This window comes from Monodelphis domestica, chromosome 6, assembly GCF_027887165.1.
Source record: "Monodelphis domestica isolate mMonDom1 chromosome 6, mMonDom1.pri, whole genome shotgun sequence".
Taxonomy (NCBI): domain Eukaryota; kingdom Metazoa; phylum Chordata; class Mammalia; order Didelphimorphia; family Didelphidae; genus Monodelphis; species Monodelphis domestica.
Genome location: NC_077232.1, coordinates 58,400,289 through 58,424,358, shown reverse-complemented (window position 1 = coordinate 58,424,358; position 24,070 = coordinate 58,400,289). Strand labels below are relative to the sequence as shown.

At 35.5% G+C, this 24,070-nt stretch overlaps 1 protein-coding gene across 9 annotated transcripts in view; it reads right to left on the bottom strand.

Annotated features, from left to right (window-relative positions):
• The window catches only part of BTBD10 (BTB domain containing 10), an 88,539-nt gene that overhangs the window by 55,045 nt on the left and 9,424 nt on the right, over positions 1 to 24,070 (bottom strand). For 4 of the 9 annotated variants that reach the window (XM_016423448.2, XM_001367706.4, XM_016423453.2 and 1 more), the window contains exon 2: positions 1,813 to 1,970. The exons of 2 other annotated variants lie outside the window; for them this stretch is intronic. In XM_016423448.2, coding sequence (XP_016278934.1) covers positions 1,813 to 1,913 — 101 coding nt within the window. In that variant the 5' untranslated portion in view covers positions 1,914 to 1,970. Of the gene's footprint in view, positions 1 to 1,812; positions 1,971 to 23,186; positions 23,335 to 24,070 lie in introns of those variants that run through there. 3 more of the 9 variants (XM_056802047.1, XM_016423450.2, XM_016423449.2) reach the window with 2 other exon arrangements.

The window sequence follows — 24,070 nt, the reverse complement described above, 5'->3', positions numbered from 1 at the left end:
ATTGATGTGTCTCCCCTGTGCCTAAACTTATGAATTAATTTAAAAGGATGTAAAATCTCTCAAATTAACTTACAATATGCTTTGTGTGCAAATACAAATATATTTGTATTAAATAAACAATATGGGATCATCTTTCTAAACAGGTTGCACTGTCTATATATAAATAGCACTAATCTTTCTATCTCTATAAAACAATTCAAATATAGGAATGGTAAACAGACATGAAAATGCATGCATATTTATTATCTAATTTATGGAGTACTTTTAAAGTTCAACAAAGTTCCTAACAATCTGTCAGGATATGGATAGAAAAAACCTGCACACAGGTCAAGGTAGCACAGCAGATAAGAGGGCCAGGCCTGGAACCAGGAGGACCTGGGTTCAAATCTAGCCTCAGACATTTCCTCCTTATGTGACTCTTAACAAGTCATTTAACTGCATTTATCTAAAGGGTTATAAAAAATAAAGTATTAAATAGCAGAGATGGTATTTCTTTAAACTGAGTCTTTTCACTATATCACAATATCTCTCAATTAAATTTCTGATTAAGGAAAGTCAAAGTATAATTCAGTTAAAATGATAATAGACTAAAGGCTATATGAGTCTGCAATAATATTGTAGTCACAAAAGCTCATACTCTCAAACTGCACTTTTTAGATTGTTAATGAAGAGGAGTACAGTGCAGCTCTAGGGAATCCAGTGCTCTCTCCAGCCTCTAATACAACTACCACAAAGGAATCTGTTTTGTTCTGGATACCACCTTTTATGAAGAATGGATAATTTATTGCTTGTTTTGGAAAGGAATATAAATCATTTGCGTATTTGAACATAAGCTTCCTGAAAAGATTGCTTTGCTTTTGCTTTGGATTCTTAACAAGTAACTAAATATATGGCAAGTGCTTCATAATCACTTGTTAACTGAACAGAAGAGAAGCCTTGGCTTAAAGACATACTTTCTATGGAAACATATACAAAAGGGGGGGAAAACCCAGAATTTTCAAATAGCATTTTTTAAAGCATCCCATTTTTAATTTAACAACAAACCATTCTCAAATACAAAAAAAAAAATCTTTTAGCATTAGAATCACAATTGTAATGTCACATAAACCAAAAAAGCAGACAAAAACTTAGTGTCATATACAAATTCAGATCCATAAATCATCACATAAAAGACTTATTTCTAATCTCAAATATCTCTATTATTTCAAAGCTTATTTTCTCACAATCACCACCCAGAGCTATACTTAGACCAAGTATTGTTATTTCTATTTAACAGATAAGGAACTGAGGGTTCCAGGTTAAGTGTGGTGCCCAGGCCCACATGGCTAGTGTGAATTAATGCAGAGCTTCAGCACAGAAACCTCTGAGGCCTGGGCTCTTTACACATTGGTTGCTGTAATTTAGCAGCTGTCTTAATTAGCTCAAGCACAACATTAAAAAGGGTGCAGAGTTCAGTGCTAAGGACAATGAAACAGAATTACAGAGCTTAAAGATCACCTGATCTAACTTACTTGCTTTATAACACTAAGGAAACAAGCCCTAAGAAATGCCCAACTCCTGACAATCAGCCCAGTGCTTTTTCTACACTTTTCAAACATGTAGCAGATTAACTAATTCCTAACATTACCTAGAGCTTTAAATTAAAAAAAAAACCCTAACAGAAATACTGAAATTATCTAAATGAAAATAATTATTTTTCCTTGTATTTGTAACACCCTATTCCTCCAAAAAGGATGCTACAACCAAATGGAGTCATTTTCATAATCATGTTTATCACAGCTTTGACATGGCAAGTATATATTTTCCACCTACCTTGAGTGTTTATAAAGCTTACGAGGTCTATTATGCAATTTCCGATCCCAATTCTCTGGATCACTGGAGTTACTGTCATAAGGATGAAGGCGTCCTGCCATCCCACTTCAAGCTTCCTCACACTACAGCTCTGAAAGCACACATGTAGCACCCACAACCTACATAAGAGAGTAGTGTGCACCTTTAAGTCTAATTCCATGAAGAGTAAAACAAGCAGAACTTTAAAATATCTTTTCAGCAATTTAGGTATATTTTTTAAAGACGTAAAGTCAAGATTATGAAAGCCAATATACACATTAATACTTAAGAATGACAAATATGCATCATAAGTCATTTAAGAAAGATTTTTCACTAAGCTTTCATTACTTAAGTTTTTCTTTTATTATTCATATTTAATGTGGTAACATTTAGTTAAGCATGCTCAAATTTTTAATGAACTCAACCTAATTATTTCTAGACTTTCAAATAGTAATATCAACATAGTAAAAACTTTTTTCAGAAGATGAGATTTCATATAAATATGTCACCTAACATGAAAATAGATATCCTGATTTGTAAAAGAAAAATACTTGCAATGTGTATGAGGCCATTTTATATTAAAAACAACATTTACGACTTTTAACTGTTTTGACTACAAAAAAAAAAACACATCTAAAAATACAGGGAGAAAAGAAGTTCTTGGGTTCCTCATTATAGGAACGTTCATGAAGATACATTTTGTTTTGGTCAGGATATATGATTTTATTCATATTGGGAAATTCCAATGGAAAAATTCCCTCTAGCAGGACAGATGCCACTTGATACTCTTATGAACACGGTGAGGGGCATTACACTGGGAGATTACTTGATATGTGTCAGAGGTAGAACAGGAATCCAGCTCTTAGTAAGTCAAGCTAGGGGTCAATTCCTCATCCACATCAAAGTTGTATAGGGAAGTAAAAGTCAACATAAGAAAAATTCACTAATGAACCACTTGTAAAATTAATTTCTAATCAAACTGCCATTCTTGCTTTATACTAGCTACTATTCTTGCCCATAAACACCAAAGCCTTCATTGTACATCAGTAGCTGACTGGTAGGAGTTTCAAAAAAAGAATGATTTGGATAATAAAGGACTAAGAGAATGACTAAAGAAAACTGATGGAGCTCTCAAATATTTTTCCCTAAAATGATCGTGCTTTCAGAGTCAAAAGAGGAGGATGTCATTTCACTATATCATGCATTATTATATATTAGAAAAACTACCAACAACAACAAAAAAATCAAATCGATTCCATTTGTTCTAACACAGAGGCAATTATAACCTAAATTTTGCCAAAGATAAATTTATTTTTCATAATTTTTAGTGATAAAAAGAATTCCAATAGAATCTTGAAGTTTTTTTCTTCCGTTATTTGGTATAAAATGTTGGTACTTCTTTTCAAATGTATTTACCCTATATGGACACTGAGTACCAATTATCTTCAGATAATAAAGATTTCCTGTATTTAATGTCAGCAAAGGCTAAATTGTAATAATAAGAATGAAGGGCTGTTTTCAAATAAGCTGAAGAAGTATACTCACTCCTTTCATAATTAACCCAAAAATATTTATTTAAATACTTCTCATATTCTCCATATTTCTATATTTTTATGAAGGTAGGAGGAATATATAAGTCCTGCATTTCTTACTGATAGCCTTTATTTTATAATTCTGTAAATCACACTAATTCATTTTATATAATGTGAAATCTCAAGACCAAATAATATTCAGACTGTAGACTATGATCTGTTAGGCAAAAGCATCTAAGTGACATTGTAGTTTGACTTTTACAAACCTGATAAAAGATTCATCCTGACTCTCGATTCTCCTCTTCCCAAAATCAACCTCCTTCCTATCCTAAAGAAATTTGTAATAGGTGGCAAATACTCCCAGAAACTGAGATCAAATCAGCTCTGTCACTGTTGCCAGGTTTATGCCAATCTGCTCCCCTAAAATCCTACGTAACTATCCCAGTTATGGCAAAATGTCCCTCTCCCTATCCACAACTTCTCTTGACTCTCTTTTTATAAGGTCTTTAAGAGCAGGAGTCTTTGCTTTTTTATTTATTATCTTCATATCTTAGCACAGTGATTGACAACATAATACTTAACTTGATTTTCATTCATAAATTCCTTCATCATAAATTTAGAGTTGAAAGGAATCTGTAAGTCTCTTCATTATATCTGAGTAAATTGAGACCAAGATAAGTAACATGCCCAATGACATGCTGGTGAAGAGAAAAATCATAGCCATATTTTTTATATTCTGGAACCCCTTTTAGAAGCTTAATTTTTTATATTCTGGAACCCCTTTTAGAAGCTTAATGGAACCCTTCTCAGAATGCTGTTGTTTTTACATGATTGAATGAATGCTAACTTTACTTAGCCTAGTGAAAAAAAATATCCTTTATTCCACATTCATGGACCCTAGAAATCTTGGGGGCAGTGGGTATAGAAATTAGGTTAAGAACCTCTGATGCAGAGCAGTGATGGCAAACCTATGGCACACAGAGCACTCTCTGTGGGCATGCAGCCAACCCCACCCCCCACCCCTCAACAGAGTTCATTACTAGAAAAGCAGGCTCACTCTCAAGTGGAGCTGGTCCCCTCCCCCTCTCTACCATGCCTGACAATTTTTCGCATGACCTGCCCCAATGAGAGAGCTTTTCTCCCTCCCATGTGGGGCAAAGGCGGGTGAGGGAAATGGGTGTACTGGGCACTCAATGGGGGGGATAAGGGGTAAGGCATATCATCTGTAGGGGGTACCACACTTGGTTTGGGTAAGGGTGCAGAACAGTACTCCATCTCTATACGGTTTGCCATCACTGATCTGGACCAACCACTTCAAGTTATATATGAGCAAAGTGAAGTCCAAAGAAGGGATTAAATATAACAAACTTAAATGATGACAGGTTGACAAGTAGAAGGAAGGTTTAAGTAGAAAAATTTCTTTAAGTAAGAACTCTATTGTCTTTTATTTTTTTTAATCCTTAAGTGCTATCTTGGAATTATATAAAGTATTGGTTTCTAAGGCATAAGGGGTTAAGTGACTTGTCCAGGGTCACAGTGCTAAGAAGTCTGAGGACATATTTAAAGCCATAGGACCTCCCATCTGGCATCTAGCAATCTATATATAACACGGCACTTGAGCCAAATACCAACTCCCAATGTAGGCCACTTCTCACTATATCATTCATTAGTATTGCACTAATACAACAGCAAAAAATAAACCTTAGAAGTCTGTCAAAAAAGTACATCTAATACAAACATGGGATCACAGATTTAAAGCTAGAAGAGAACTGTGAGGTCATTTAATTCAACACCTTCATTTTATAAATGAGTAAATAAAGTCCAGAGACTAGCTGATCAAATACAGTAAATATGCTTCTTTACCAAAAACCTTCAGCTTAGCATACTGAGGGATTGTTTTTCTATAGGAAAAATCTTTACGTGTATAACAGAAGTCAAAGGGAACATTATACATTCTTTATATGGGAATTTTCTCTACCTCAAATTGTCCTTTAAAATTATTCCACAATGCAAGCAAGAGCCACCTATACTTACAAGTCTATTTTTGTTTTCAATTTACATAGTGCCTTCTGTACCAAAAAGCCTCAAGTACATAGACACAGCGAATTCAAAATGAGGAATATTTAAATGTCATAGGTGCAAAAATAAAGTCAGCAGAGAAATAAAAATAGATGAACAGGAAAGAAAAAATAGGATAACAAAAGTTAATTCTTTGATATCTTAATTATAATTCAAACATATGTCCCTGTCACCCAGAGATAATTCATCAAATATTCTAATGTGAGGATGAGAAATCTTGTTTCTACTGAAAATATCTTTCAAATGGTCACATATGTTGAACAATAAATATAAAAACCATATGAGGAAGCAACTAGATGGCTTAGTGGACTGAGAGCCAGGCCTAGAGATGTGAGGTCGGTTCAAATCTGGCCTCAGACACTTCCTAACTGTGTGACCCTGGGCAAGTCACTTGACCCCCATTGCCTAGCCCTTAGCACTCTTCTGCCTTGGAACCAATACACAGTACTGATTCTAAGATGAAAGGTAAGGGTTAATATATATATATATTATATATATTATATAATATATATATATATAATATATATATATATATGAAAGGAGAAAGGTGTTCCCTTTATAGGTTACAATCAATTAAACAGAAAAAAAAGGAGAGTCCTTAAGTTTGTCAGTCATTAAATAACTGTAATTATACTTGCACTAGAAAAGTTCATTATCTAGCCTCTGATAAATCCAATAACATAAATTAAGAAAAACCCTTTGATAAGAATTGCTGTTACAACTATAAAACAGTTCAGTAGAAATTGAATTTATATTAGTTATAACATATACACTGTAAGCTCAAAATGGATATAAAACCATTATCATAAAAGGTCATGCTATAAAAAAAATTAGCAGAAAATTAAGTACCTTTCATAGTCATGATCAAATGGAGTTTTTAACCAAAGGATAGATAAATACAAAAGGTAAAAGATTTATTTCAATTACAGGAAATTTAAGCATTTGCATGAGCAAAATCAACGCAGTTAGCACAAAATGGGGTGTCTGATATACAAGACACATAGCTGACAGAAATACAAAAATAGGCCATTCTCTAACCAATAAATATGATATGAAGTTTTCATAACAATTTCAAACTACTAACAACCACATGGAAGACTACTAATAATAGGATACAAATCAAGAGCTGGATTTTTAACCTCATATTTGTAAAACTAGCAGATAAAAAAAACAGTAGCTAGTATTATAATAGAAATTTCAAAGGTTTTGCAAACTGCTTAACAAATACCTCATTTTATCCTCAAGGCACCTGGGAAATAGGTGCTATTAATATTTCCCATTTTACAAATGAGAACATTGAATTTGAGAAGGTAAGTGACTTGTCAGTGATCACACAGATAATAAGTATCTGGGTGAAAAACCTATGAATTGACCTAACCATTCTTGAAAACAAAAAAGAAACTTTATTTTTTCCTTTTTTTTAATTTAATCTATTTTTCCATGGTTACATGATTCATGATCCCCCACCCCCCACTCTTTCCTCCCCGCCTCCCGAAGCTGACAAGCAGTTTCACTGGGTTATACACCTATCATTGTTCAAAACCTATTTCCATGTTATTCATATCTGAAGTAGTGTGATCCTTTAACATCAAAGCCCCAATCACATCTATCACTCTACGTGATCAATCAAATATTTTTCTAATGTGTTTCTGTTCCCATAGTTCTTTCTCTGGATGTGGACAGTATTCTTTCTAATAAGTTCCTCCATGTTATCCTGGTCACTGCATTGCTGCTAGTAGAAGTCCATTACATTCAACTGTGCCATAATGTATCAGTCTGGGTGTACAACATTCTCCTGATTCTGCTCCTTTTGCTCTGCATCAATTCCTAGAGGTCATTCCAGTTCACATGGAATTCCTCCATTTCTTTATTCCTTTCAGCACAATAATATTCCATCACCATCAAATAACACAACTTATTGAGCCATTCCCCAACCAATGGTTAACCCCTCATTTTCCGGTTTTTTGCCACCACAAAGAGCACAGCTATAAATATTTTTGTACAAGTCTTTTTTTCCTTATTATTTCTTTGGGGTACAAACCCAGCAGTAGTATGTATGGCTGGATCAAAGGGTATACATTCTTTTAAAGACATTTGCACATAATTCAAAATTGCCCTTCAGAATGGTTGGACCAATTCACAACTCCACCAGAAGAGTATCAGTGTCCCAATTTTGCCACATTCCCTCCAACATTTATCACTTTCCTTTGCTGCCCTATTGGCCAGTGTACTAGGTGTAAGGTGGTTCCTCAGAGTTGTAAGAAAGAAACTTTTAACTATTACTTGTGTGTAAGAGATTTTAAAATACATTAAATTAGTGTAGTTTCAGATTTTATTCATTAGATACTTCAGTAAAAATAAAGGTAATTCTTTGAATTCTATAATCAAAACCCTAACATACATTTGAAAAAAATCTAATATTCATGAAGCCATTACAAAAGAATCCTTGATTTCTATATTTAGGAAAATGTTTATAAGCTAAAATTAAACTGACAAATAAATGTTCCTTAAAGTAAGCTTTAAAATGCTATTAAATAAATTTATTGTCATTCCCACATGTCATGTCATTCCCACAAGTATTGAAACTACCTACAAGGAAAATTCAAAACTTCATTAGCTAATAAAGAGAAATAGATTTGAAGTAAAATTTTAGGCTAAAATACCAATTTTGTCACATTCTGACTTGAAATTTATCAGTTCTATGGCTTTTTTTTATTTTATACTTTTAAAATGTGTGTGTGTATATATATGCCACATTCTAGCCCAACAAGCCAATGAGGATGCTTAATTAATGCTTATATATATATATATATATATATATATATATATCAGTTAAGACATCATAGCAATATTATCTTTCTTGATCCTATATGAAATTCATGATACTCTTAACATCATTGAAATTCAATTCAAGTATTTATGAAGCATCTATTTTACTAAGCATGGTGATGTGTGCTAGTTACAAAAATTAAAAAATGACCTGCTACCCAACTCCAAGATCAATCTAACAAAGAGCTGGGAGAATATATAAGATATAGAAACAAGTATTCCACATGTTGGGCTTTGATAGAGACAAAGGAGAGATTTGGTCAAAGAAAATTCAAGAATGTAGAGATCACTTCTAGGTTGTGAATAAAAAGGAAAAAAATGGAACTTGAAGTCAAGTCTTACAGGGAAGATCCAACTTTCAATATGAAGAAATATGGTCCAAGAAATGGAAGAGAATATGAAAGAATATGTTCCAAGCATCCAGAGGTTTTCTATGAATATACAGGAAGCAGAGGCATGACTGCATTAGAGAAGTTTATTCTAATGTCAGTGGACAGGCAGTAACAATTTCTGAATATCAAGGAAAAATATATATGCATTTGGAAAATTATCTTGATTGCTCTGTGATTGATGGATTAGAGTGGAAAGAAACTAGAGGGAAAATAAGAGTTAAGAGGCTTATAAAAAGCAACTGACATCATTATGGTGCTCTAAAGTTTGGCAAATCACTTTAAAAACATTTTTCTCTTTTAATGCTCACAACAACCTTTTACAGATGAAGAAACTGAGGATCTGAGAGGTTAAGTGGCTTGTCAAAGATAGTAAAAGCTGAATCTGACTCCAAGGTAAGTACTCTTGCTATTACAAATACTGCCTCAATATTATAAAGCAAGAAGTGATGAAGGAAAGGAAAACAAACATGCCCAATCAACCTCCTATAATTCTGGTTTTCCACAATTTAGCAACTGTATTTCTATCCCAGTAAAATTTCTCTAACAAAGTCTTTATATAAATTGATGGTTACGTCTACTTACATATATTTACAAATTATCTCTCCAAGAACAGGACAGCCACAGAAGACATTTCATAGTCCATTTCATGACCAATGATTTCATCAAAATCCTTTACCCCACAAATAGGCCCTATCTAGCCCAATAGTGAATATAATAAATTTCCTAGTGACCACATGAAGTCAGAGCCCAATATACAAACCCAAAGGAGTCAGTGTTTAATTCAACATACATTCATTGTTCTTTCTCAATAGCTTCAGGCAAAATATAAAGGCAAAACTGTTTTCCTACAATAGTTATTATAATAAATTAACTTTATAAACATAGAAATTATTTTTATTGGATCAAAAGAAAACATAATTGCTCTGCCAGAGCAGAGCTAAGTGGCTCAACTGGTAAATCTGAATTCGAATTCTGTCAAAGATATTATAAACTGTTTATCACTCTGGGCAAATCATTTCACTTTTCTAAGTTTCAGTTTCCTTATCTGTAAAATTAGAATAATAATAGCACCTACACCACACTGGGTTGCAGTGAGGGTCTAATAAGCTAAAAGACTTAATTCCTTTGTAACTTAAAGGATTGTGCCAATGTTTATTATTTTTGTTGCAGTTATATACACAATGGGGAAGGAACACAAGGCTTTTGAAAATTCAAAGTCCTATATTCTACTCCCAACTCTGCCATTAATTTGCTCTGTGACTTTGTGTATATATCACATTATGTCTGGTCTTTCAATACTTTCTGTAGACATAATTACTATATTTCTTTTTATTAGACTATAGGTCATTATTAAAGATTAATGGATTAATTACTTAATAGAACACATGGGCCTTTGACAGATAAAAATAAAATGAAAATGTGTCATTTCTCACAACTGTCATTGGTACTTGCTCTTAGATAGCTAAGTCTATTAAAAATTATGGTCTTAACATAAGTAATCAAGGATTGATTGTATTGATGCTGGTGGTGTAATTTGGTCCAGATACTATGCAAAGCAATTTGGAACCATGCCCCCAAATTCATTAAACTGTTTATGAACTTTGACTCAGTTATATCAATACCAGACTTATACCTCCAAAGAGATGAAAGAGTAAAAATCCCCAGATATACATTTGTTGCAGCTCTTTTTCTTAGTGACAAACAACTAGAAATTAACAGGGTTGTCCATAAATTGAGAAAAAACTGAACAAGTTACGGCTATATGAATAATAGATTATTGGGATCTAAGAAATGGATAAAAAAATATACTTCAGAGATACCAGAGAAGATCTATCTAAAAGTAATCCAGAGTAGACTGAGGAACATAGAACCAGGAGAACAATATATGTTAACAAAAATACTGCTGAAAACAACTTTTAAAGACCAAAGTACCTTGGGATGCCTTAAGATTTATGATGTACACCATCTACTTTCTGACAAAAAGGTGCTGAATTCAGGGTATAGAATGACACATATAGAAAAACACACGTTTTTGTTTTTGTTTTTAAACCCTTATCTTCCGTCTTGAAGTCAATACTGTGTATTGGCTCCAAGGCAGAAGGTAAGGGCTAGGCAATGGGGGTCAAGTGACTTGCCCAGGGTCACACAGCTGGGAAGTGTCTGAGGCCAGATTTGAACCTAGAACTTCCCATCTCTAGGCTTGGCTCTCAATCCACTGAGCTACGCAGCTGCCCCCACACATGTTTTTTAAACACAGCTGGCATGGGACCATATAATATATGTTACAAGGTTTTGGGTTTTTTTATTATTTTCTCAAACTCAAAGGATGGAGAAGAGAAGCAGAGAAAGAAAATAATATTTGCTAATTAAAATTAATTTAATTTTTAAATTTTTAAATGAGTATGCATATACACACATAAGAATTTTAAAAACTGATAGTCTACAGTAATGACTTTAGTGCTAGAGTTTTAGGATAGTTATTTCAAATGCTCAGAAGCCCTTTACTTCCTTTCTTAGTCATATTCCAGAAAGAAGAAATTGAAAAAAAGTGAGATGTTACTGTATTTTTTTAAAGTTTTTTACATAATCTGTATAAATAATAGCTATAGCTTTCATCTTTACAAAAAATCTTAGAAATTTTTAATTTTAAAGAAACTTCAGAAAGCAAATATTATATTCAAAATTAACACACAAAACAGGAATTGATGAAGGTTCCAAGAAGGAGACTATCAAATTCAAGAGATAAAATAGAAATTTAAGCAATTATGTTTAGTCATTTGGAATTTTAGAAACTAAAGGCTAAAAAGGCAATAAAGGCCTTTTAAAGACTATTTACTATTAAAGACCTCTGCTGTCTCAAGGACAAAATAATCAGAGGATAGGGCTCATGGACTTATTGAAGTCAAGCAATTAAGAGACCATGATAAATCCTCAATTTTTTCTCTATACTACTACCACACCTTCATTTTAATTATACTTATTATGCCTTCTTTATTTTAATAAAGAACTGAGTGTCACTGAAGTAAAAGGACTTATATTAGGACCATTCTTTTAAACTAACTGATATTTGTATAGGATATTCCAAAAGTCTTAGTGCATTTTTATGTGATTAATGCTTAACACTTTTGAGACTTTGAAGACACTCTATATTATTTCATTTAAACATAAAGAACAATAAAAATCACTGAATGATGGATGAAGAGCTGGAGCCTTGGAAATCAAGAAGACATACATGGTTTAACCCATCCCTCCACTTAATTTTCCAGCACACATTCCTATGCAACTCTAAAGACAATAGAAGCAAAGGAGGACCTATACTAGTAGTTTTCACAACCGGGGGTTCAGGGGTTACTATATAAATGAAATCCTGGGCCCAGCCCCCAACTACACAGAGCCAATTTAGCTGAATATTTTTCCTCAAAATATATGTAACTTTATTAAAACAAACAATACATTTACAAGATTTCAGAGTTTAAGGGACATAGAGACCATCTATTCCAACATGTACTTGAATAAGAATCTTTTCTACAATACAAATAAATCTCTATCTGAAGATATGCAGTAGCCCATTCCAATTTGAGAGAACTCTAATGGGAAGTTTCTCTTGACATCAATTCCAACTCTAGCTCTAATTTCCACATGATACTCCTACTTCTGCCTTGTGAGCCCAAGCAAAACAAGGGTTATTTACCATTCTTCCACATGACAGCTCATCAAATACCTGAAAACTAATCACTCTCCCTCACCCTAAGATCAATCAACCAACAAGCACTTATTTCTGGCCTATTAGGCCCTAGTCCTTTAAGGAGTTTATTTTATATTTGGGGAAAAGAAGTAGACATTAGTAATTGGGGGGTGGAGGGGTGAGGAAAGTACTCAGGCAAAAGAGAGTGTAAACCTTAAAATTTCTTAGACTTATAAATGTTGGAAATTTCACCATTGGGAAATTTCATACTTGAAAAATTTCCTATTGATAGTGGGAACTCTATTGGAATGTGAACCCCATTGGCATGGGAGGTTCCTCCTCCTCCCTTCTTAAGATTACTTTAGGACAGAAACCTTTTGCTGAACAATGGAAAGGGCTTTGACCTATGCTTAAGCATAGAACAGGAAGTTCTTTGAGTCATGATTGATTTTAGAATTGATACAATAGAGATACTTGGAATGACAGAACCAGGTCTTGGAAAATACAATTTCCACCCCTCTCAGTCCTAACAGGATTTAGGAAGGGCTGCAGCATAGATCAAGATTTAATTATTGAGAATATGACCTTCAACAGACATGTGCAAAGCCACAGACCTCTGGGCGGTCCTGGATTAAGCTAGAGCCAACATTGGCACAGGGAAGACATGGACAGTGATTGGTAGATGTGAGAACTGAGGGGAGGGAACTTGGATGGTTTCCTTAAAGAGAGAGGGGTCTGAGGACTGAGGGGGGTGGGTTGGAGAGGTTTTTGGTCTGAGAGGTGGTGCTTTGAGAGTTGGCTCTGAAGGAAGCTGGAGGTGGAGGCCCCTGAGACTGTTTCTCCATTTTGGTCACGTGAGTAATAGGGACTGATCTCCTTTCTTTGCCTCAGCTATCTAAGGGCTTGGGCCTTTTGGCCCAGCCTAAACAGAGGGGGTATTTAAGCCCTATTCCCTTCTCTCCCCTTTCTCTCTCTCTCCCTCTCTCTCTCTATCTCTAATTCCTTTCTTCCTCCTGTTTGTAATTAAACTCTATAAAAGGTTGACTGCTGACTTGAGTTTTCATTTAGGAATTACATAGCTGAATTCCTTGGCGACCTTAAATTAATATATATCAGTCTTTTAAAGTGATTTCCTTGTCACAAGAGCAATGAACTAAGCTTCTTGTAGGAAGAGAGAGAAATGGAGAGGGACTAAGGAAAAGAAAGAACTTGGGATCTCCACATTATACATTCTAGTTCAACCAATCTTCACATTACATAATTCTGAGACACTTTGCCATTCTGGTTGCCCTCCTGTCCCTTTCAAGGTTGCAATTACAAACAAGCTTTTGGAGCCCTTAAGCAAATACAGCACACACTACAGATGAAGTCTGAGCAAGGAAGAATACAACATGAAAGGGAGGAAAAGAGGACTAGCCAGAGGAGGATGGGGAGGGGAAAGGAAAGTTAGGGTAAATGATATCACATAATCAGGGTAAACGGCTATAGAAACATGGGACTTAAACCTAACTCTCATCTAAACAGGTCAAAGAAAGGGAGACTATTTATACACACTTTATTTAACTTTATTAAAACACACAGTTGGGTATAGAAATGCATTTCATTCAACAGAAAAACAAGAGGGAAAAGAGAAAAGGGGAAAGGGAAACTGAGAGGGAAGGTGAATTGATTAAGGAAGGGATTAGTCCTCAGCAATCTAAGGCCATACAAAAATATCTGTAGTTTTTTGAGGAGGTAAAGAACTGGAATCTGAGAAGTGTGTCCATCAACTGGGCAATGGCTTAAATAAGTTATAAATGTAATGGAATACATTACATTGGAATGGAATGGAATATGGAATATTCTAATATATTCCAAAAATGGAATAAGCAGGAAGAAAAGATACAAGGAGATGGTTTCATAGAATCTAGGAAAATATATAAATTGATGCAGAATGAAGTGAGCAGGGCCAGGAAAACAAAGTGCAGTGACCTGTGAATTTAATATAAATTGTACTCCCTACATTTTGTTTGAAAATCCATTTTGATCAGGCTAATCCCCACCCTTTCACTGGACAACAGGCCACCAGAGTTCTCCTGACTCCCAGGTTCTTGGAAGAGCCTGGCCCCAAGAGTGACTTCTAGTATCCACAAGCAGAGCCCAGTCCAACCAGAAAGACACAGAAGTGGTATCTTATAAGTAAGGGACAGAGGATAAGCCAAGTCTTTTGGGGGCTCAAGGGAGTTGGAGATTCTTGCTAACTGAAAGTGTGAGAAACTAAAATTAATCAGGCTCAGCCAGGTGATCCATGAGATTTTCTCTCTCTGTTTTACTAATAATCATAAATTAATATACATATCTCTAGAGAATTTTAATCATAAACACCATTATAAAAATGAACTATGAAAATTGAGAATTTAAGAACTCTGATCAATGTAATCACCAATCTTGATTCCAAAGACTAAGAAACATGCTACCACCTCCTAATAGCCAATATAGACATTTTATTAAGCTTTTACTATGTGCCAGTTTCATATGCTAACCACTGAGGATACCAAAAAAAGTACAAAACAGTCCCTGCCTTCAGGGAGCCCACAATGTAGTAAGGAGCTTACAAGCTAATACAGAAGTGAAGGACTCACAATACAGAATGAGACACCTATATGTGTACATACACACCCACACACATATATAGGACAAGGCCTATGCAGTAATTTTGTTTTGCTCAACTATACATGTTTGTAATAGGGATTATTCTTTTCTTTCATTCTCAATTGGGGAGACAGATGCAAATTTTTGCTGATTGAAAAAATAAAATTTAATTTTTAAAATACCCGATTTAATTTTAAGTTAAAAGCCTATTTTTTTTAAACCCTTACTGTGTATTGGCTCCAAGGCAGAGAGTGGTAAGGGCTAGGCAATGGGGGTCAAGTGACTTGCCCAGGGTCACACAGCTGAGAAGTGTCTAAGGCCAGATTTGAACCTAGGACCTCCCGCCTCTAGGCCTATCTCTCAATACATTGAGCTACCCAGCTGCCACCTTAAAAGCCTATTTTTAAATTTCACAGTAAAGATTTTTTTTCCAAGGTAGGTCCATTTGAAACTATACAAAAATTCCTTAAGCACTTTCAAGGTCCTTTTTTGGAAATCATTCTTTTCAAAACTACATTGGCATGGTTTTGGTTTCACAAGAAATTAAAATGTATATTTTTTTAATTGGCTACTTTTTCATATTCACTACCTACACGAAAAAATATAACTATAGGGGGTGGCTCAGTGGATTAAGAGTCAGGCCTACTTCAAAACCAAGCAAGAATTAGAAAGAATTACAAAATGCAAAATAAATAATCTGGATTACATCAAATTAAAAAGTTTTTGTACAAACAAAACCAATGTAACCAAAATCAGAAGGGTAGCAACAAATTGGGAAACAATCTTCATAAAAACCTCTGACAAGGGTTTAATTACTAAAATTTATAAAGAACTAAATCAATTGTACAAAAAATCAAGCCATTCTCCAATTGACAAATGGGCAAGGGACATGAACAGGCAATTCTCAGCCAAAGAAATCAAAACTATTAATAAGCACATGAAAAAGTGCTCTACATCTCTTATAATCAGAGAGATGCAAATCAAAACAACTCTGAGGTATCACCTCACACCTAGCAGATTGGCTAACATAACAGCTATGCAAAGTAATGAATGCTGGAGGGGATGTGGCAAAGTGGGGACATTAATTCATTGCTGGTGGAGTTGTGAATTGATCCAACCATTCTGGAGGGCAATTTGGAACTATGTCCAAAGGGCGATAAAAGACTGTCTGCCCTTTGATCCAGCCATAGCACTGCTGGGCTTGTACCCCAAAGAGATAATGGACACAAAGACTTGTACAAAAATATTCATAGCTGCGCTCTTTGTGGTGGCCAAAAATTGGAAAATGAGGGGATGCCCCTCAATTGGGGAATGGCTGAACAAATTGTGGTATATGTTGGTGATGGAATACTATTGTGCTAAAAGGAATAATAAAGTGGAGAAGTTCCATGGAGACTGGAACAACCTCCAGGAAGTAATGCAGAGCGAGAGGAGCAGAACCAGGAGAACATTGTACACAGAGACTGATACATTGTGGTACAATCGAAGGTGATGGACTTCTCCATTAGTATCAATGCAATCCCTGAACAATCTGCAGGGATCTAAAAAAAAATACTACCCACAAGCAGAGGATAAACTGTGGGAGTAAAAACACCGCTGAAAAGCAACTGCTTGACTACAGGGTTGGAGGAGATAAGACTGAGAAGAGACTCTAAATGAACACTATAATGCAAACTCCAACAACAGGGAAATGGGTTCGAGTCAAGAACACATGTGATAACCAGTGGAATCATGCGTCGGCTATGGGAGAGGGAAAGGCGGGGGGGGGGGGGGGGGGGGGGGGGGGGGGGGGGGGGGAAGAAAACGATCTTTGTTTCCAGTGAATAATGTATGAAAACGACCAAATAAAATAATATTAAAATTAAAAAAAAAAAAGAAAAAAAAAGAGTCAGGCCTAGAGATGGGAAGTCCTAGATTCAAATCTGACCTCAGACATTTCCCAACTGTGTGACCCTGGACAAGTCACTTGACCCCCACTGCCTAGCCCTTATCACTCTTCTGCCTTGGAACCAATACATAGCACTGATTCCAAGATGGAAGGTAAGGGTTTTAAATATATATATATATATATATATATATATATATATATAACTATATTCTAGCAAAGGAAAAAAGACATGAAAGTGGTATTTTCCAAAAATCAATCCTGTTGTAGATGCATAAAGAAAAAAATGAGGCTGCTATTAGTCACCACTTCCTAGCAACAGCATTCAACTTCAGAAAATGTCTGAAAATAGCAATGAAACAAATGATGGTTTAGGGTGGCAGGATTTCTCAAGTCAAGAGATCTTGGTTCTTTTCAGTACCAATTCTGTTCTAGTTGTCCATGCCACACCATCCATTCTCTTTTTCAGAGCTCCACAGATGCCTCAGGCTATCAAATGCCAACTGCCCCCATTGCTGGTGAATGACTTTACTCAATTTTGCCTCCTATTCCCAACAAATGTTTCCTCACTTTCTTCAAAACTCATCAATTCCTATCCCATATCATGGTTCTCTGCCTTCATCTGACAATCTAAGGAGGAACAAGCAACATGATATGTAAGAAGTTGAACTAGGCAGGAGACCATGAAAGTAATTTCCCCTCTCTGTTTTGTTTCTTCAAGGGATAGGCCTAGATAGGTTCTTAATTTTATTTGTGTTATGGAAAACCCTTCTCAGAATAACATTTATAAATGCACGCAATTAATTAAAGGCACAGGTTTACAAAATTAACTAAATTACATTGAGAGACAAGTTATCAAAATATTAAAATCAAGTTATTTGGTCTAGACCAGCACTGGCAAACATTTTAGAGATTATGTGCCCAAACTGCACCTTCAAATTGCCTGTGAGCTACCTGCATTACCCCAGACAGCAGAGGGAGGAAGTGCTCACATTGGGCTGTTGGGTAGAAGGACAGAGCATGTGAAAATTGTCTTCAGGAGGAGTGGAGAGGGAGAACGGAGCAGTCCCCTCTGACAGCAGAGGGAGGAAGTGCTCACATTGGGCTGTTGGGTAGAAGGACAGAGCATGTGAAAATTGTCTTCAGGAGGAGTGGAGAGGGAGAACGGAGCAGTCCCCTCTGGCACACTGGCACACACACGCCATGCCTTAGCCAACATGGGCTCTAGAAGGTCTCTATAGACCCTTTTCAGATATCGAATATGTCTCTGAAGTTCTCCAAACACTGTGTAGCACCAATGTAATAAAATAAGCTAAACAAGAACTCTTTCAATTTACTACCCTTGTGTTTGATTGTAAAAATTTTCTGTATGCTTAAAATTTTAACTGAGGAAAATCCAAGTTTTTAGGTTCAATTTCCTTAAATGTTAAGAAATTTTTAATATCCAGTCCATCAAAAAAGAATCTTAAAAGGGCTCAGCATGCTTGTAGAAGCTGTAATCTCCATCAATAACATGAGGCCTATTATGGAAACACATAATAAAAATATTTACTTAAAAAGGAGAGCTATTTTTGAAGAAAAAACAAGAGATTTTTGTGGCTAGATAAGTAGAAAGATACAAAGGACAACATTTGGCTGTAGGATAAATAAAATGAGGAGTCAAGAATGACACTGAAGTTGAAAGGATGATAGCACCCTTGACAGGAATAGCTTGGAAAAAAGAAGTTTGTGGAGGGTAAAGATGAGTTATGATGTTTTGGATAGGATGACTTTGTAATGCCTATGGGAACATCAGGTGAAAATGTATAATAGTGATGTGGGGCTGACCAATATATACATGTGGGAATCATTTACATAGAGATGATAAGTGAACCCATGTTTATTGATGAAGTCACCAAGTAAAGAGTATAGGAGGGAAACAGAAGAAAACCTGGGAGAGAATCCACACTAAATATTTTAAATGTAGTGGAAATAGTCAGAGACTCTCACTCCCTTTTCTAGGCATTTACCAACCAGCACCTTCCTTAGTGATTCGTGCTCTAGAATTCTGACAGGAATCAAAGTCAAGGTCACTGGGCTAGAGTTTCCAAAATCTCTTTTTTAAAAATCAAGGCATTTACCCATATCAAGTCCCATTTTCCAACATCTTTCAAGTATCACTGACAGTGGCACAGCAATTACACCCACTAGCCCGTTCAGAAAACAAGTTCATCTTTGTCCCAGGTATGAGACATCATCATGTGTACTTTCAAGAACTATTCCAAGTAACCTTTTTTTTTTCTTTTTAAAAAAGCCTTACCTTTCGTCTTGGAGTCAATACTGTGTATTGGCTCCAAGGCAGAAGAGTGGTAAGGGCTAGGCAATGGGGGTCAAGTGACTTGCCCAGGGTCACACAGTTGGGAAGTGTCTGAGGTCAAATTTGAACCTAGGACCTCCCTCTCTAAACCTGACTCTCAAATCCACTGAGCCACCCAGCTGCCCCACCCACCCAAGTAACCTTCTTAATGAATAACTTTAAACCAAATTCTGAACTGCCACTATCAAAGAAATAGAAATAATGCTCAACTAAACCATCACTAAGGAAATAATGCTTCTTCCAAAAATACACTTTTGGACTCTTTTCTCAGTATTTTTTATATTCCATTAGAACATAAAATCAAACTATACACACACACACATATACATATATGTGGCATAAACTATTTTGGAAATCAAAAGTTCTGGGTTCCAATTCCCACCCTACCACTTATTCTACTTACTATATGGCCTTAAAAAGTTACTTCCCTTTGATGCAGAGTGAAAGGAGCAGAACCAGGAGAACATTGTACACAGACTGATACACTGTGGTACAACTGAATGTAATGGACTTCTTCATTAATGGCTTTACAATGTCCCTGAACAATCTGCAGGGATCCATGAGTAAAAAAACAAACTATCCTCAAGCAGAGGACAAACTGTGGGAGTAAAAACACCGAGGAAAAGCAACTGCCTGACTACAGAGGTTGAGGGGACATGATTAAGGAGAGACGCTAAATGAGCACCCTAATGCAAATACCAACAACAAGGAAATGGGTTCGGAGCAAGGACACATGTGATAACCAGTGGAATCCTGCATGTTGGCTAGGGGAGGGGTGATGGGGGGGGGGGAAGGAAAAGAAAATGAACTTTGTTTCCAATGAATAATGTATGAAAATGACCAAATAAAATAATGTTAAAAAAAAGTTACTTCCCTTAATATCAACCTTAGCTACCTACCTCAAGAACACAAAATACTTAATGCAATTTCACAGGAGTTATGTAAAGCACAGATAAGGTTATGTTAAATCAGGTGACAAACACAGGTGCAAGCTTCAAGAACTGTGAGATCCAAATAATCTAACTGGGGTGGAAGGAGTAGGACCTAGATGTCTCAGTGGATTGAAAGACAGGTTTAGAGATGGAAGGTCACTTAATCCCCATTGCCTAGCCTTAACTGCTCTTTTGCCATGGAACCAATATACAATATTGATTCAAAGATCTAAATTAAGGGTTTTTAATCTTTTTTTTTTTTAATCTAATTGGGGACTCAGTAAAGAGAGAGCCAGGCCTGGTGACTAAGAGGTCCTAGGTTCAAATATGGCCTCAGAACACTTCCTAGCTATGTGACCTTGGGCAAGTCACTTAACCCCCACTGCCTAGCGCTTATGAAATAGCTACTTAGTATCAATTCTAAGAGGGAAGGTATTTTTTTTATTTAATTAGGAAATGTTTAATAAATTAAATAAAATACAATGAACAATAATGTTACATTTTAAAACCAAGTCAATATGCTGCCAACTACCCAGCTACCCACCCACCCAGGGTTCCTTATGTACAGTGTAGTGGCTTGTATTTGAGTTTGACAACATTCATAAGTACTTTGTAAATTTAGTTACAAAAGGCAAATTTGAAGCTAAAAGGAAAAAGTTGAACTAAATTAATTTTGGAGTTCCTTTTTTAAGCTCTATGATTCTAAGATTCATTTTTAAAAGTATTCTCTTTTAAGTAAGAAAATGAAATGCTTTCTTTAAAAAACAAAATGAGTGCCCCCAAAATCCATCTTTCATGCTGTACTCATCTTTCACTTTAAAATAATATTAAATGAATCAACCAAATGACTAAGCAGGTTTTATTGTTTGCTTCTTAAAATGTAAGGAAAACTATATCTAACCCTATAGGAATACATTATAAAAGCATTCCATTTTCTATAAAATTAGAAATCAGTAAGCTTTTTCAAGCATTGAGCTTAAAAATGTATATTAAACTGGCATTTAATATAGCACATAACTAAGGGGAAATATTCTTTAATTCAAAATCTGATTCTAATCAATTGTTTCTATAAAAATTTTTAAATTTACATAACTATTATTTCTTTCCTACAATAGTTAACAGTCTTAGTTACTGGTAAGAAAAAAGGGGGAAGGGGATGCTTTTCTGAAAAAGGCAGAAAAGCACTTTAGATAAGCACAAGAGAAACTTTAAAGCACAAGGATCACCCATTTACCTGACAGCCACTAGTAGATAAAAATATTTTCCTGATTCCAAGAATACAATTTACTATCTTATATCAGCTTGCATCAAGTATTTTTGTCCCTAAATTATTAAACATTTTAGTAGTAATAGTAGATAACATTAACTTACCAATAAGATATCCCAACAGGAATGTATCCATATTTAACTGACCTTAGAAAAAGTATGATTTAATCATGCACTTCAATGATTCACAATGGCACATTTACAATGCAGCCAGAATAAAGGGGATAGCTTTTCCAAATAAATCACTAAAGCTGTGAATATGAAAATAAGTGCCAAGACAAAAATTATATTTTAAAAATACTCAAAATATTAGCCTAGCAACTTAGTGATGAATTATTTGTCCATGGTGACCCATAAAAGATACAATTTCAAATTAACAATTTAGAACAAAAAGAAAAGCTATCTCTACTGCCCAAAATCCCTATGGTATCTTAATCAGTAATCAGTAGGGAAGCTATGTGGCACAATGATAAGTACCCTGGAACTTGGGAGTCAAAAGACTTGAGTTCAAATACTGCCTCTGGCACTTGCTAGCATGGGTAACATGGGCAAACCACTTAAATTTTTTGTCTCACTTCCTAGCTATATGACCGTGGGCAAGTCACTTAATCCCCATTGCCTAACCCTTACTGATATTCTTAAAACCAATACACAATATTGATTCTGAGATGAAAGGCAAGGGTTTAAAAAAAATTTTTTTCAGTCTAAGTTTCCTCATCTGTAAAATGAGGGGATAGCACCTACCTCACAGATTTGTTGAATACATAAAACAGAGGACAAAGCACCAAATAAATGCGAGCTATTATCATCACAGATCCTTTCCATTTTTATGCTCAAGTTCCTACTCCTCTTGGTTCCATAAACATGCTGTTTTGTTTTGTTTTCTCACTTATCCACAGGTTTCTCTTCTTACAAGCTACTCTCTGTACTGACTCTCTCTTGGTGCAGCTAAAAGAATGGAATTCACATGCAAGAACACCAAAAGAACCTTGCCATCCACAGAGTAAAATGAACAGAAATACACAAACAGGTATGAACAGAACCACAAAATTAAGAGTTAGAAGGGACCTCAACAATGTTCTAATCCAATTTATATATGAAATAGATTCCCACAATTAACATATCCAACAAATGGTTATCCAGTTTCTGCTTGAAGACCACCTTCAAGACAAAAGACCCTCTCCACCTCTACCTCTTGAGGAAGTCCATTCCATTTCTGGACAGTTCAAATAGTTAGGAAGCTTTTCATTATATTATACTAAATTTGTCTCTATAGCTTCCACCCATTCACTGCTCCCAGTTCTCTCTTCTGGGGTCAAAAAAAAGGTATCAGATCACTCCTCCACATGACGGATCTTCAAATATTTGTTGATAGCTAACATATCCACCCCTCCCTGCCAACTCCAAATCTTCTCAGACTGCAACATATATAAGCAATGGAGAAGAGAGCCTGAGCTGATCACAGGGCGAAAGTAATAGATAATAGGTAAGAGAGTACTTTTCCAACAGCACCTTCACTAAGAGACTGAAAAAGATCCTCCAGTGACAAACTTAAGGGAGGGTCAAATATGAATCTGTCAGTCAATCAACAATCAACAAAGAAAGTCTCTGACCTTGAGGAGCTTAAATTCTAATGGGAGAAAACTACACATAAATGGGGAGTTGGGGGGAAGGGGGAGATGTGGAATGTAGTGGTGGCAGAGCCCAGGGAATGAGGGATGGCTGAACCAGGACCCTTCCCAAAAACGGGGATTTCTAGAACAACTCACCAGTGGAAGAATTCCACAAGAGTGGAGTCTGGAAGCACCCAAGGTTTAGTGGCATATGGAACAAGTCCCAGTGTCATCTACGATGTCAATGGCATTCTGGGGACCTCCAGGAAGCTCATTCCACCTCTCTGGTCTATAGTTTCCTTATCTGTAAAAATGGTATTGGGTCTAGATGGCACCTTGGGAGCCTTCAAATACCTAAAACTATGATTTTATGATCTAATGTAGGTCTTGATCATGAAAGAGTATATAATTAGACTCTGAAAAGAATAGCAAAAGAATAAAGCAGTTTTAAATAATATTCAATTTAATGAGAAAAAAAATGACAAGTAGAGTTATAAGGAAACAAAGAGGCAGGTAAAAAGCACCAAAAGGTCTCAAAAATAACATTCTAAAAAAGACTCCTATTTTTTAAAGAAAAAACGTAAAGATGTCATGTTACCAATCCCATGTCTCTGTGGATTGTCCAGTCAGTAAAAAAAATAATAATAATTAATATTTGTATGCTAGAAACTATAGTAGGCATTTAACAATTATCTCATTTTATATCCACAACTCTGAGAGGGAGAGGTTATTTTTTTTTAACCCTTACTTACTTAAGGCAGAGAAGCAGTAAGGGCTGGGAAAACTGGAGTTAAATGACTTGGCTAGGTAACCCAAGACCTGTCTCTAGGTCTGGCTTTCTAATCACTGAGCCACCTACCTGTCCAAGAGGTATTATAAACTCTATTTTACAGTTGAGGAAACTGAGGCAAAGAGGTTAATGACTTGACATGAGTAACAGCATCTGAGGTCCAATTTAAACTCAGTTCTTTCTAACTGTAGGCCCAGAACACTTCACCAGGTAGCTGCCCCATTTATTAAGCACCTATTATGTGCCAGAC